The sequence below is a fragment of the Amblyomma americanum genome, chromosome 7 (genome assembly GCF_052857255.1).
Source record: "Amblyomma americanum isolate KBUSLIRL-KWMA chromosome 7, ASM5285725v1, whole genome shotgun sequence".
Lineage (NCBI taxonomy): Eukaryota > Metazoa > Arthropoda > Arachnida > Ixodida > Ixodidae > Amblyomma > Amblyomma americanum.
The window spans coordinates 93139892-93155643 of NC_135503.1; the positions used below are offsets into that span (position 1 = coordinate 93139892).

At 44.1% G+C, this 15752-nt stretch overlaps 1 protein-coding gene across 1 annotated transcript in view; it reads left to right on the forward strand.

The window, feature by feature from the left end:
* Positions 1 to 15752, forward strand: part of LOC144097934 (uncharacterized) — a 166788-nt gene that overhangs the window by 149945 nt on the left and 1091 nt on the right. The window contains exons 8-14 of the mRNA XM_077630530.1: positions 239 to 367; positions 1429 to 1467; positions 3231 to 3359; positions 7231 to 7275; positions 8802 to 8924; positions 12094 to 12132; positions 13579 to 13638. Coding sequence (XP_077486656.1) covers positions 239 to 367; positions 1429 to 1467; positions 3231 to 3359; positions 7231 to 7275; positions 8802 to 8924; positions 12094 to 12132; positions 13579 to 13638 — 564 coding nt within the window. The remainder of the gene's footprint in view (positions 1 to 238; positions 368 to 1428; positions 1468 to 3230; positions 3360 to 7230; positions 7276 to 8801; positions 8925 to 12093; positions 12133 to 13578; positions 13639 to 15752) is intronic.

The window sequence follows — 15752 nt, forward strand, 5'->3', positions numbered from 1 at the left end:
AGAGGGTGAAAGGATTGAAACGTTAAGGCGTAAGCAAGCTATGAAGAAGCGAGTGAATGGCGAACGCTGATGCTGCTAAACAAGTAGGGGGTTAGTCGGCCCCAGGCGGGTCTTGCTCGTCGCTAATGAGTTATATTGAGTTACTCGTAGTCGCGCATAGTAAATTGCGCACGTTAAATAAATGGCGTGGAGGGAGGGGAGTATACGTTTTTCTTAAAAGACTTTTATTGTTGTCCAGACAAAGGAGATGAACGACGCCGCTCGTACCATGTGCCTGAAAACCATGGCACCAGGGGTGGCCTCTAATCAGTACATGACCCACGCAGTGAGCTTATTCAAGAACGGAGACCTCGAGACCAAGAAAAAGGTATGCTGTGACATTAAGCGAACTTCTCGTGACTGCAACGGGTGAAATTTTCACTGCTGATATCTTTTATTTCCAACTTACTTCTTTCTTTTATTAGAGTTCGCTGGTTTTCTTCTACGGGCGATGCCATGCGTTTTTGATTAGTTTGCACTAGCGTCTTTGAGTTTCCTTAAACCAATGTACGCTGTTTATCATAGGATGAGGCGAGTTTGTTTGCACCTTTACTTTTTTGTTCTTACTACTATTCGTGAACAAGGTGACGCACTTGAAGGGTATGGGAGATGCAGTTTATCAATGTGGAGAGCACGATAATACGAGTTCACACTTGAACTGGAGAGTAGAGTAGCAGGCGTATGATTGAACTTTTTTCATCAAAGTGTCACGGAGACATCCTAGCAGGCGCGTGCATCAATGCCGACGTAGCAATTAATGCCTCTGTCAGGTTGATATTGCTTATTATTTTTTAATTTTCTGCTTCATATTGAGTTACGCTTCTTATACTTAGTGGCACGGGCGGGGACACATTTTTACAGTTCTTTTTCTTGGTCCCACCATAGTATTAGGTTGATATTGTTATCGCCAACTTATTAACTATACCCGCCGGTCTTAATATTCGACCTTGGTACAGGTCAGGTGCCCACTCTTCAGCCAGGAAGTTACGGTACACGCTACTAACACTGTGAATATTACTATGCCAGTACTACAAGTATTTTACTTATTATTAAACTTCAGTTTTTTATTAGAACTACCTCTAGTTACTACCACTGCTAGCGGTACCAATACCGTAAAAATAGCGCTCTCAAGAATGGAGCTTGGAATTAACAATATACTGATCTTTTATTCCTCTCAAAAACTCTGGAGAACTCGTCCTTCGTCTCCGGTTGTTCAAGAGAAATGTGCTCTAGCTTGGTGATATTTATACAGGGGTGTACGTAAAGATGCGATGAAATAAGAAGTGTTATGAACAATTTCGTTCCTGAGTTTTTCTTGTTTGTAATGTTCGCGGGCGAAATGGTTGATTAATGTTTTTGAGACGTTGTATTCGGGCTTTTCATTTACAGATCGATGCGTGCACATACAAGAATTCCTTGAAAGGGAAGGTGCGTACCATTCTCATAGCGCCTTGAAATCGACATGAGAAACTGGCTCGTTGCAGAAGTTCGTGTTCTGAAAGCCACCTTACGCGATCCACAACAATCAGGATAGGCTTTCTCCTTTTAAGTATGCGCATTACACGCTATTCACCTCATTTGGCGGGCCTTTTTGATGCTACTTGCTTATGCTCTTGCCACCTTGGCCATTGCAGTGTGCCTGTGAACAGGACACATAAATTAAGACCGAATCGATGAAACAAGAATAAGAAAAGCAGGTACCATAATAATCACAAAGCCCAAAGCTGCCTGCACATGAGGGGGGAACCCAGGGTTAAAAGACGCAGAGCTTTCTTTGTTGTATTTGTCAAACATTTTGACTCTTTCTCACAGGAGGTTACTCCTTTGGGGCTTTTTTAAAATACTCCTTTAGGGTGTGAGTGCTCTAAAAGCGTGCCGCAGTAAGCTCTGCAGAGCGATTCAACACGAATTCGCGAAGGTGGCCTGTGTTGCAAAAAAACTGGGAGAGCGTGGAGAGCGTGCAGTCTGCGGCATTTGAGAAATGCGAAAACATGTGTGTTGTAACGTCAGCAGCTTGTTTTTTTATTAGTCATCGTGGTCACGTGGCACTTATCACATGATTCTTGGATGACGTTGGCAACTTTTTTGCAAGTAATTGTTGTTACGTGACGCTTGTGTCAACGCGCGATAGTTATCACGGAACCCTTGGATGACGTCAGCAACTTTTTGCAAATCATCGTTGTCTAACATCAGTACACATCTCCAACACACTTTACCGTCGTAGACGCCATAACGTGTTCACTTCGTGCCCCTCTAACACTCTTCGACCAACAACCCTCTCATTGCTCATGGGACTGTTATTTAGGAGTGCAGCGCGGTCGTAACACGGACAAGAATGACAAACACAGGCGCAGCGCCTGTGTTTGTGTCAGTCTTGTCCGTGTGGCGAGCGCGCTGCACTCCTCAATATGTTGAACCAACAAGCCAGCCGCTACATATTAAGGGACTGTTCAGCCTGTGGAAGAGCCGCATGACAGATCGCCACGCAGAGCCGTCACGTTCATCGAAGTCTCTGTTCAGAAAGCAGTGTGCTACGGTGCGGGGGGTATATGCTGCGCAGGATCGACCTCCTGCCTAGCTGGCTTTACTCGATGCATGTGTGTGTGTCTCCCGGAATTTCTATGTGCGAGCAAAGTGAGAGCAGTGTGCTGGTGTGATTGGGTGTGACGCGTTGCGGGATGCGACCTGATTAAGTCGGGCTGTGTTCGAACCCCAATGCAGGCAGATTTCTTTTTCCGAATGAGATCATATGAGCGGTTCCGCTTCCCATGGACACGTTTTGCGGACAACTTTCGCTGACGGGTTTTCCTTCGCATGAGGCATATAGTGCTTTCGCATTAAAATGCATAACCATATTTATAATACTGAAATTATGCGGAAATTTATTAAGCGGGGTGGGGGCACATTTTCAGCGGGCAAAGGATACTGTGCATATCGAGGCAAAAAATTGCGAAAAGGAGAAATATACACAGCAACGCTCCGGACGCATTTCAGAGGTCTGGTGACATTCCATTTTTGATTTTATAGCATGCCGCAGGGACTAAATCGATTAGACCCACTTGACGGCCTACATCAGCATCACTCGTGCGTCAGGTGGCCAGCCTGAGTGTGTATTATGCATCCGCCCCAGTTCATGGATGCTGCCGCTGTAGGGCCTCGCTGTGACTCTAATCGGGGTTCCGTACTCACAGTGGGTCCGAGCCAGGCAGATGATGATACGAGAGTGTGCGCTGGAGGCCCAAAAGAAGTTGCCCGCCAATCTGCAAGGAGACCTGCAGTTCCTCTACGCCCTTCATCTAAACACCACTGCCTTAGACATCGTGAGTCGAACAACGAGTTTTCTTGTTTGCTGGTTGTTAGTTTGTTTTTGGATAACACTTGAGCGTGCTGTACGTCTATCTATGAGCGCGGTTAGTAGCATTTATTTTCACTTTTTTCTGTTGTTGTAGTGTTCACGTTGCCATCGCTGCCCGACTTTATTAAATGCAGTTCAAATGCCCAAGTTGCTTTGATAACTTTGATTTGCTACTGTTTACGGCACCACATGGAATTTGGGGCAAGACATATTTCCATAGTTCTTGATTCTACAAAGTGAGTGGTGTCTTCACAAAAAAATATTCATCCATATATATCAGTTGATGTCAACCATATTTTCTTTCTAAGGATTCGTACTGTTTACCATTAAGTTCTCCTTTGCTGCTTAAGAATTGGTTTTGTCACTGGAATTTTCCTGTGCCTTTTGGCTTTTGGCCCAGACGGCAGTGCTATACTTGTTCAACATTTATTGAGGAGAATTCTAACGGCCAAAAAACAGCACGAAAAGCCTCATACGCTTACGACACTTTCTTATAGTATGAAATAAGGAGATCATTCAGAACATTTAACCGCAAGAACCGGCTTCATAGTAAGCCGCTGCTCCCATGAATAGAGTGATATTTAGTGGAGTTAATTTTCATTTTCGTAGAATTTTAGAGGTAAATTTTTGGTGAAAAGGAAATTTTCACAGAGTTTCACGAAATTTAAGAACCTAAATGGTGTCACTTTTCCCAAATAGAAGGCGTTTTCAAGCTTCGGCAGGGAACAAGACGTAAATTAAGAGATTTTACGGCCAATTGAGGGATTCTTTGTTAACAACATAGAACAACACTGCATGAATACTTCTGCCGTAATGTGCATTTGAGAAACGGTTCAGACTGCCTGATCTGGGGAATCGTTGTAGCACGGTGTCAAGCTAACCAATGTTGGAACATGCGTATAAGTTCACCATATTTGATCAGTGGCTTCTGCCAAGCTGCGCTCACTTAAAAACTTGTTGTTTTTTTTTGCGCATTCCAAGCTGCAATTACATTCGCTAAGTACTGAGCACTACATTCTGTATCTACTGGCTTTCTTTTATACGGAATGTTCTCCTCATACCCGGAGCGTGAATTGGGGTTCTGATTTTATTCAAACGCTTAGAAGATGATAATACATGGCAGAAATATATTCTGCAGCGTTTAAAACTTTTGGATGGGGGCTGTGAAATTTCTTATGTGGAGAATCCCGTGATGTTTTAGAAGCACACAGGAAAGTTAGAGTTCCCAATTCGTTGAAATTTTTGCGGATGTGTGTTTGGTGCTCTATTACGAGTGATATTAATTGTTTAAAAGTTTTTTAATTCCTGCTGGAATGACAGTGAATCCGCTTCATTTATTTGACACCCAACGGAAATCGGGTGCGCACCGACTCCCACCTTTTAGTGAGTTTCTTAAGCGGAGGGAGCCAATACGTCTCTGACCATGCTCACTAGATGGAAGTACAAATCATAAAAGAAGCCAAGGAAGAAATTTTTGCGGCACCAAACCTACTTCCATAGTAGTGGCGACTGTGATTTCGTTGCCAAATATATTAGCAAACTTTTTCATACCCGGTTCTCAGAAGGCTATTACATTTTGCATATTCAACCGTGAAAGAAATAATATTATCTCGTCGGCACGTTCACCAGTAACTCTTCAAAGAAGTTTTAGTGCACAGCTAAAAGCCCCGTTATACGTTGGCCCACATTTACCTGAAGCTGTGTTTATGTGCCTCCCTGGTACCGCGTGCGATAAGAAAAATGCATTTCAAAGATGCCAGTTTTAAGTGTGCTGTTTGTTTAATTTGTGTCAGGCATCTTGAAGGTAATATTAGCATTTGTATGTTGCTTTTGCAAAATTCTTTAGCTTATAGTTCCTGCTACATTAAAGTTTATTTGATCCCTGTGCTTAATTTAAGTTATTTGTTGTGGATCAGCGTACAGTGTTTTGCATATATTAAAGTAACTTGTGTTTCGTAATTTTGTTCATATTTTTGTGCTTTGGTGTTATCAAATAAACCTCTGAAATTGAAGTTAATTCTATTAAACTATTTACAGTCCTGCGATGCAGCGGAATTGAAATTTAAGCAAAAAAAAATCTCTGGACTATTACGATATTCGGTAATGCGAAGTTTGAGGGCAGCTGTCGCGGTATTATATTAAGCTTCAAAAACCGCGAAAGATAGGTCAGTGTGGTCTGTTGAGGTGGACTACATAGCAACGCGAACCAAATGCACGTGATAGACCTCAGTTAATAAAATAATGACTAAAATTAATTAACTAACATTTAAATTTTCGATTTAGAGCACAAGAATATATTGCGAAATTGAAAGGAGTTAACATTAAAGATCTGCCCAGTTGATAAATTTTCCGAATCGGCATTGCGGTTCAAAATATTGTAAGTCAAATATACGCTTTTGAAAGCTCGTTGAGCTGGATTTCGTTTGTGGAACTTTTATAAAATGTGACGCTGCACGTGGCATCATCGCCGAAATAACGTCAGCTGCTCCTACATCATAAAACACATTATGTATTTGCTCCATTACAAATACGAGCGATGAATTTTTATAAATGTCCAAGGCGGGAAATCCAACCCAACAAGCTTTCAAAAGCGTACATCTGAAGCTCAGTAATTCAAGCCGCAGTGCGGATTTCAAAACTTTCAAAACTGGCGTTGCCTTTGATGTTGACGTCCTTCAACTTTGCAATGTGGTCTTTTGCCCAATAACCAGAAATAAAAAGTTGATTTGTTCATCATAGTTAATTAATCATGGATTAACCGAGCCGTGTCACGTACTAACGCGAACACAGGTCTCCAGGAAGCGCGAAATGCAATTTTGAATAATAGTTGCCACGTTTGTTAGCGCTGGTAAAGTCAAGAGTGTAGTCTCCAGCTGGCGACTAGTCACACAGCTATCGGCTTCGTCTCCCGATGGCGCGTCCTAAGACTTTGGTCCCATATAGTACGTGATGTCCGGCTTACGTCACAATCCACTGCACTCTCCGCAGCGACGTATCGTTCATGGTTTTTCAAACGAAAAATTTTTGAAGGAAAAAAATAATCACACAATACAGAGGCGAATAATTCGAGGGACATGTATATATGTGCATTCACAGACCACTCTTTTTGCTTCCCGCACATAGTCGTCCTATGACTTGGGCTCCTCTCCTGTCTGCCGCTCCAAGCGCGCGGCGCCACCGTCGCTAAGCCTCTCCTTGGAGGGCATGTTTCGTAGCAGCCACCGCTGACGGAGCGTGCGGAATCCTCCCATCTCGCCATAACCACCCTCCGAACCACCATCCAACCTCCTGCGCTGTCTCGCTGTGCCACTTACGCTGAAGGCCTGCGCCGACCACACCAAATCTCCACCCAATCAACGGGAGCCTAATAGATTCGGCTTAGAACGGAACCTTGACATGCGCTATTTTAAGGAGCCTAGGGCATACCTTTACAGGAATCTTTCTAGAGATACATGGTCGCATATTTGAAATTTAAAGCACACCAGGGTCCTCTAAGTACAAGCAATGCATTAATCCAAGAATACAGTGACCTTGCGCCGAGGATCCGGAAGTACGCGCAAAGGGAACTAAATTTTAGGCACACGATGTGTTACTGTGGCGCAATTTTTATGTTTGCGTTTTTTTCTGTTGCCTTCGTCCATACGAGGGGCGCCATTAACATTTTTTACGTTCAGCTAATCTTTATTGGCTTCAAAGGTTTGACTGTGAGGGTCCATTTGCCTCAAAGGTCTAGGCGTGAAACGTTCTGACACTATTTCACGACCTTCCGGGAATTTCATAATCTAACAAAGATAACAAAGCTAACAGCGTTACACTTTACACCTTTTGCGTTTCAGTACCTTTCTTGCGCGGAGCACGAGGAGGACACCATAGTAGACGGGGTGAGTGTTGCAACTTTAAATTCATTATCTTTGTAAAACACTGCTACGCCTGGTTTATGTCAACCTTAGATAAAAGTCACGGTACTCTGTGTTGTGCTGTTTTGAGTTGCTCCGTTCGTGAGCCTCGCATCGGTAACAGGTTTTTGTCAATGCCAATTCGGCATACTAAGTTACAAAGCTAGCGAAAGAATTTTACCCACTGGCTTTTCTATTCTTTCCCACACTCCAGCCCCTATGCACGCGACTTCCCAGAAGCGGCAACATTAATGTCTTCAACAAGGCGACAGATGCAAGTGCAGAAGTAGCGGCCGCTTTTCATAGATTCAGTTGTAGTAGTAGTAGCAGTCAGTTGTAGATCCACAATAAAGCATCCTACACAGCTGTAATGCACCGAAATAGAGGTGTTCAGACAGTTTTGAAAATAATTAAGAAACTCGTTCCTACCTTGTCACCTTGACAGCTAAGATACAACTAGTAAACTATCGCCTAAAACGTAAAAATTCCAAGAGCTTTTCAAGCAGGCAATTTATCATGGGCCAACTATAGAGTACTGTGCAGAGGTATTGGATATTTGTAAAGAGGATAAAAATGTTAAGGAAGGCGGTCGTCCAGGGGCGAGTAAGTCAGAAGTGCACGAATATTCAAAGTTCCTTCCTGTATTATGTGCGCATTACTTCCACAGCAAGTGTACAAATCTATGTGCTCGCTTCTGAATATGTGGTTGCACATTAGCGTGGTATATCCTATGCGTAAGGAAAGCAGAAGTTAGAGACACCTGTATCTATGCTTACAGCTTCTCCAATGGAACATGTAGCATTTTCTTAGCTGCTGCATTATTATAAACATGAAATCGGACAATTATTCAATTAAGTCTGAACTTTCTTTCTAAAAGATCTCTTAAATTCTGACGATGTAAACGCTGCTATCTACCACACTGCATTGGCTGAAACCAGCCACGAAAACAGACATCGAGTGTTCATAGAAACAGCCACGTTTTCAGGAAGGTTTTTTGTGAAACCTGAAAACGAGTTGAGTTGGGTTCCACAGTAGCAAATTTTATTATTCCGAACAAGTGTAAAAAGACAAGAGATCATCATCATCATCATACTCTATCGCATCATGCGCTATTGCGTCATACTCTTAAGGCGGAGCTTAACTGTCCTCTCCAATTTTTTATTAAACTCATGTTCAAGCTAACTGGATTTCAGGCCAAAAGCAGCGTGCGTAAAGAACCAATTTTTCCTGGTCATCCACATTCGACGAGGCAAACCAGACTTCCAAGAAGATTGGGGTACGGTTTAGGTCATGGAGGTTCGTCTCCACGTTGGGGGTGCCCCGATACGCGTGGTTGCTTGTATTTCAACATGGGCATTAAGGACAGGAATTTCCTATATATATTATTCATTCTAAACAGAATCGGAATGGCATGGTCTGCATATGGGCGTTTCTCGGAATGTAGATCCCTTATTCCGCGAATAATTTTCATCGCCATAATTATTTACTTTGTTCCATTGTGTCGCCGACAGCCTACAGGCCCAGGCGGGCCTGTGGACGTGTACTGCACCAGCCAAGGGCGACCTTCTCGCAAGTGCCCGCAGTGCGCCGCCGAGGTCTACACCACCGTCGATGCGGGCAAGGTTGAGGCCGCGGTAAGGATCGTGTGGTATTTCGCATCTCTCCAGTATGTGTTGGCATAATACTGAATAACCGTAGGTAGCTTACGAAAAAAAAAACACACATCTGAAAAGGACACGTTCACAAAAAGGAGAAGTAGACAAGTCACTGGAAACCCAACTGAATTTTTCTCGGCAAAAATTGTCGCAATTGTTTCTTGCAAACATGAATTCCGACGAACTACCAACAGTTTCACGTCGAGCATTTCTGAACACGCGCCGCGGTGGCGCAGTGGTTAGGGCGCTCGGCTACTGGTCCGGAGTTCCCAGGTTCGAACCCGACCGCGGCGGCTGCGTTTTTATGGAGGCAAAACGCTAAGACGCCCGTGTGCTGTGCGATGTCAGTGCACGTTAAAGATCCCCGGGTGGTCGAAATTATTTCGGAGCCCTCCACTACGGCGCCTCTTTCTTCCTTTCTTCTTTCACTCCCTCCTTTATCCCTTCCCTTCCGGCGCGGTTCAGGAGCCCAACGATATATGAGACAGATACTGCGCCACTTCCTTTCCCCCAAAACGAACTATTATTATTATTAGCCGGGCACACATTGCCGTAAGCAACAACAGTGCCTACAAAAGAACAACAAGAACAATTGATATTGCAGGTGCTGATACCTTGCATGTGGCCGACTGTGTTCCTTTCATGAAATTCTATTTTCTTGCAGTAAACCTGGCCGAGCTATTGCTGAAGCATTCAGTTCCTAACGTCTTTATTTTAAATGTTTCTAGGATTTCTCGTTCTGTGTTTTTCCAGGGCCGATGATGCACATTATTTAGGAAGATTGGCTGTTGTTATGCGGCCGCAGCGACGTACGGTGCTGTCTTAAGCGTTCGTTACCACATTGCCGAGTCTGGCCGATGTAGCCCTTTCCACATGGCAGGGTGGGAGAGTATACAACAATTAGTGTTTCTTTTTCGAGAAATGAAAATGGCTCAGTAACTTCCTCGCTTCTCGGTGGAGACCTAAACCGTGCCTTGCGGGAAGAGTACGCAACAATGGTTGTACATTGGGTGAATATATAGTCTGGTGTTGGGTTAATCCAGTGCTGGTCCCTCAAAGCTCGAGGGCAAACGTGGTCGTGCCTCTTTTGACCATTTTCCTGTGCGTCTCAAGCTATGCGCCTTAACAGGCGCCAAGTGTTCAAATGAAGGAACGAACTCGCTCACTGAGATAGGGACTTGTCGTGATTCCATTGCACCGGCGAGATTCCTTGCAGGTATGATAAAAAGAAGATAGGTGTGCGGTGGCTGTTGGAAATGAAGACGAGATGAAAATAAAAGGAAATAATAACTCTAGCTAATTACATTCACTAATAATAAGGAAGCGATTACTCATTGGCATCCACCCGAGCGCAGGCATACGGCTACAAAGGGAAGTACCAACACTGTTCCCACTTCAAGTTTTTGTTCAATTCGCTCTCGCCCTACCATAAGCTTTCCGTCCCGGTTAGAGCGACTGGTTGGCAGAGTTAATAGAGCGACTGCTCCGGTGGAGCGGTGGTCCCGGGTTCGAACCCTGCACCAGGAGGAATTTTTCTTTAACTACAAAGTTTCTGAGAAAGTTGTATAGTTTTCTTTTGTAGCCAGTTGGCTGCGCTCTTGTGGATGCCAGTGAGTAATTACTTCCTTATTAGATATCACCTCCACCTTGGGGTTCCCCTAAACATTTCACCTACATTCACTAGTATTTGCATTTCGACGGGCATTTGCAGTTAGCGCCCGCCAGACCACCGCAACCTCCGTATATCCAATTCACTCGCTCTTTCCGTGGGTCGCAGCGTCATCAACGCCGTTAGGCTTTCTATCGCCAAGCGGTAAGCGATGGCGTGCAGCAGGCTTCAGATGTCAGCTGGCTCAAAGGCGCAGGCTTCTTGGTACCTTCTTTTCGCTCTTATGCCAAGCGGGAAGCTACCAGGAAAAAGCGTTGGGGTCGACGGTATCATGCCCGGCTGCTGCATAAGAGTTTTTAATCACCTCTTCGCGCTTAAAGCAGGAATCGGTGGGGAGCACCCTAGCTTCCCCTTCAGCAGCTTGAAGTGAAGAGAGTGCAGGATGAACAGCCGCTCTGTGAGAAATTCAAGCGAAGAGGCACTAGCTGGAGGAGCATCAGCGGTTCCTTACCCTGCCAGTAGCTTCAGTATGCTGACGATCTTCTCTGCTCTGATACATAGCTCTTTGGTTATACCGGCTGAAAAGCTCCCTGTAGAACACGAGTGTCAATCAATCAGTTATAATTAATAAAATGATTAACTAATAAATAAAATATAATTAAGGAATATCCACAGAAACATTCTTACAGATATTATTCCGCAGCAGGTGCCAGAGCAAAAGCAAGAAATGAGGTGGACTGCTTGTTAAACTCTGGGTATTAGCTGACTGCCGTGCCGCTTGCGGAGTTCAGACAAACGGATGAGGGCTGCTCAAAACACCAATATATATGTACTGAAGTGACCGAAAATTGCAAAGCACCGCTGATATTTGACTGCCCAGTTCATTAGCAGCGACAAACATCTGTTGACCTCCGCAAAGTGAACAGGGAAATAGCCGGGATTCGCAGGTGTTTCTCAAATGGCAAGGTCAAAGAGCCCTGGCTGTGACTGTCTCAGTGGCTCCGGCAGATGACGGCGCGCTTACAAAGCGAAGGCTGTGATTTGGCATAGCTACTGCTGCTGCTTTTCTGTTGGAGTTCGGAGTTTCCGCCTGCCTGGACTTGCAGTTTCGCGCTGCTGTCTAACCGCGGCCTTGAGCGGTCTGCGGACCGTTCGCGGCAAGCTAGGCGTCCTCTGCACGCAGCTGTTTCTTCAAAAACAGTAGCCAACCTTCTCAGAAACTCCGCAATTTTCAGTTTTGTTCCCGACTCGAATATTGTTAATCACGCCTAGCCTAAACGAGCCGAAGTGCTGCAGTTGCATTGAGTAAACTAACATGCAGAGGCAGGGGTCTCAAATACGAACGCTTAGCAATATATTTGTGAAGGACTTGTCATTGAAAGCGGCGGAGATTTTTTTTCTCACCTTTTCGCTCTTATGCTTGCGTATGAATAAGTTCTGAATGATGCGCGCACGGCAGCAAACATACGTGCAATGTCAAAACCCCAAATCACGCGAACATTCAAATCCGATGAATAAGCTTAATACTTTCTTTTTCAGGTGGATGCGTGCTACAGCAAGAAAGAGGCTGCACATCCGGTAACAAAAATTGCTCATGTTCAATTGTAGTGGCCGTTGCAAATGTAGTTTAAAAAAAACGCCCCTGCGACGGTTGATGGAATAGATTGCCCAGCTACTCAAAAATCTACGCACGAAGCATTATACCGTGATCCGCGTGGTAGGAAGCACGAAATACAAGTTCATTGTTCCTGTTCAAGATACATTTTTATTTGAGAGCTAAAGAATGTAAGTCGGCGTGCTTGTTACATTCCGAGCTCGCGCTGACTGGAACCTCTTGTAGCAAGAATGATGCAGTCAAGTTTCTTTCGCTGAACGTGGTGTCACACGGCACCAGCATTTGCTTCAGTGATGATAGTTGCACACAGCAGAGAGTGTAGCCCTAGGCCGACTGATTTGCGTTGTAAACTCTGCGAATGCTGTTGCCGCAAGCAGCCGATACTTTAAAAAAAACTCTGCAAAACATGAACAACTTCCGCCTCCAAAACGTCTTCTTTGCACTCGCTACTCCAAACAGGCTGGACAATAAAGCAAAAAAAAACGGCATAGAACGTGGAACGAATATAAAGCTGAGAGAGTCATGTATGACCGTGTTGCTCGTATTGCAAATTTATCTGAATCATGGACCTGCAACATGTATTTATGTGGGTGCACGTCTTTCATAAAGAAATTGTTCTTGCCGCTGCAACTTTAGAGAGCGCGATCATCTTCTGGGAAATCATGCAACAAATAAGGACCAACATCAGTACCCTAAAAGTATGGTTGAGAATGTGGCGCTCGGTGAGAAGCAGAAGCTTTGAGAATAAAGCCATCACAGCGTATTTTCCCCTCAAAGAAACATAACAAAAGGTATGGGTTTTATAAGGCTTGCTAATGCGCTCGAAAATGTGCTTTTTTTTTCCATAACACACAAAAAAATGAAATCGCACAATACCGCCTTTTTATTTGAATTCATTTGTGCTTTTGCGAGTCACTTATTCGGGTCGTGAAGTATGCAGCGGATTCGAAAGAAGAACGCAAGTGGGGCTATCAAGAGCGCTGCAAGGTTCTTTAGGAAAATTAGTCGCGTCACCTTCGTCCTTATCTAGTTCGCATGAATAGCGCGTGGTGCACCAAATGATGTAAATGCACGCGCTCCAGGATGTTAACGAACACTTTCGCCACTATAAAAGCGAGGTGAGTTCCCAATATTTTTTCGCTGCCTTTTGAATATTACTACCGCGAAACGTAGGTTCACCTTGCAAGGATGCCTGATTGCCGGTCGTGTTATCCTTTTCGTTGAAAACTAAGAGTGTGCGGTAAAAGTTTTCCTTCAATTTTTAAATAAAACCAGCGCCCCAGGTTCAACAATGCCCGCTCACTTCTTCTGACACAAGAACGTACGCATGCCCCCAGAGTTGTTAGTGGTGTGGTAACATGTAGTATGATTCGTTAGAAATTACGTGAGACATGCCTCATTTTGTGCAGCTCTACAAGGAATACACGGGCTACCTGGGACGGCTGCAGGCTACCGACAATGACAAGACGGTGCGTTTTCAGATCAATCAGGTTAACGAAACTATCTCTGAAAACTTCTGTCTGAGAGTACGTAGCGAACGGCGAATTAAATTGTTCGCAAGTATTGCTGGACGCTTTATGGTTAGATAATCTTGTCGAGCTGGGGGGGGGGGGGGGGGGGGACAACTTTTATCGTCATTTTGTTCCTTCCCTGAACACTCTCGCATCTACAAGCCAAACAGCGCAAATCTAGCATCAGTACAAAGAACATCATAGACCAGACTGCGATACTTGCTGGACGACATACTGTAAACGACTTATATTTCGCGAGCTCAATATTTTGCGAATTCAGCTAATGTAACAGTTTGAAACTTTTCGCCAGTGCCATATTTCATATGGCAGGCTACTCAGGTCTGCCCCCCTTACCCATAATCTGCAAGCTTAACGTATCATACATGAGCGTGAATCAGGTACAACCTGCAATACCTGCCAAGACAGGTGCAAGGCTCGTGCTGCACAGGGCCGTACTGTCGCGAAACTCACCATAGAACGAACTTCACAGTAGACAAAAAGGAAGCATACTGATCATTGTGTTACGGAAACATTTTGCTCCACAGTATCAGCCAGGACATAAAAATTAATTTTATCCTTAAACTCACCTGGTCGAGGGGGGAATACAGAATCTGACTCGCACAAGCTGTCGACAAGCTCAATCCCGCGACGAGCTGAAAAGCCTGTCGCGGGGTTCAATATATTGCACGGGTAAGACAGCAGTTCGACACAGAGACGCAATGAAGCAAAAAACGAGCGGACAAGAATTGGATGATGGGCTAGGAAGGCTACCTTTTAGAAACTTCCCTTTCAGCTACCAGCTTTGGAAAGTCAAGAAAGCTTGTAGGAGTAGGAGTAGGAGTTTCCATCGCTCTTTCCACGTCTAGTTGCAGATGGCAGCAACGTGCTGGCTTTACTCAGCAAATTATAATTTTTACTGTTGCCCAAAGTAGTTGTGGGAGGTGTGTTTCTCGAGCTATGCAATGTGCGAAACACGCGAAAATGACGTCACTGCAAAAATTAGGTCGTTAGCACTAACCAACAATTACTGATCGTGTTTTCTTAATATGAGTGTGAGAAAAATTATTTAGCTGCACAGGGGTGATTTACTTCGGACACGAATATTAAAGCACGCTACCATTCCTCATTCAAACGCACGTATTAGTAACGATGTTATTCCTGCCCTACGTAGAAACTCGAAGAAATAATTTGGGTTCTAATATTGTGTCATGAGCTTTTTAATTTGTGTAAGCATTGGCTGTATGCTTTCTCTCAGACTAAGGATATCACTAGTGCCTGTTGATTCATTGTTGTTTTAATATAGGCATGCTATAAACTCACTATTCACGCTACAAGAGGGGGAAAACTTGCTGAAAATTAACACCAATATAAAAAGACATTACTTGCTCTAAAACGAAGTAAGTGACGATGCAGCCGCAGGCCATATTTTCCTATGACATGCGAATACTTCCTCAAGTTCTATAAACATTCCAAATTTGTTCTTATGCTGCGTTCCTACTCACACGTTCTTAGTGCTCTTGACCTTGCTTCCAGCAGAGTGTAAGACCTTAGTCACGTTTCTGTTCGAAGTGAGTTTCGGAATGACGAAAAAGATAAATTGCTTGCAATCCCAAGCTAGCAAACATTTCACCAGGTAGCATTCGTGCGTTTCAAAGTCGTCTCCGTTAAATGAAGCGTCGTCAAAAGCGGCTTAGCACCAAAACGTATGACCGATCGCGGGGAGATTCAAACACTTCAGGTCATCTATTCGACTATCCGTAAAATGATGAGAGGATTTAAGGAGCGCTGTATTGATGCCACGGGGGCTCTGAAGTCCACAGCAACCGCGCAAAACTTTAAGAAAGTCATTGTGGTCACTTCAAGTACGTACTTTCGTGATTTTAGCATAGTGCTTGGAAAAAATCTTTCCAGCACAGGTATGCATTGAATTGTCACTTTGTTTATTGCATCATTAGAAACCTTATGGCGTTGTAATCACCAAATCTCATGTATAACCGATAACCCCTAAAGGTTATTATTGTGCTTATCATTGTGGGATATAATGCGTTTTTTTCCAATTTATTTCAGTGTAA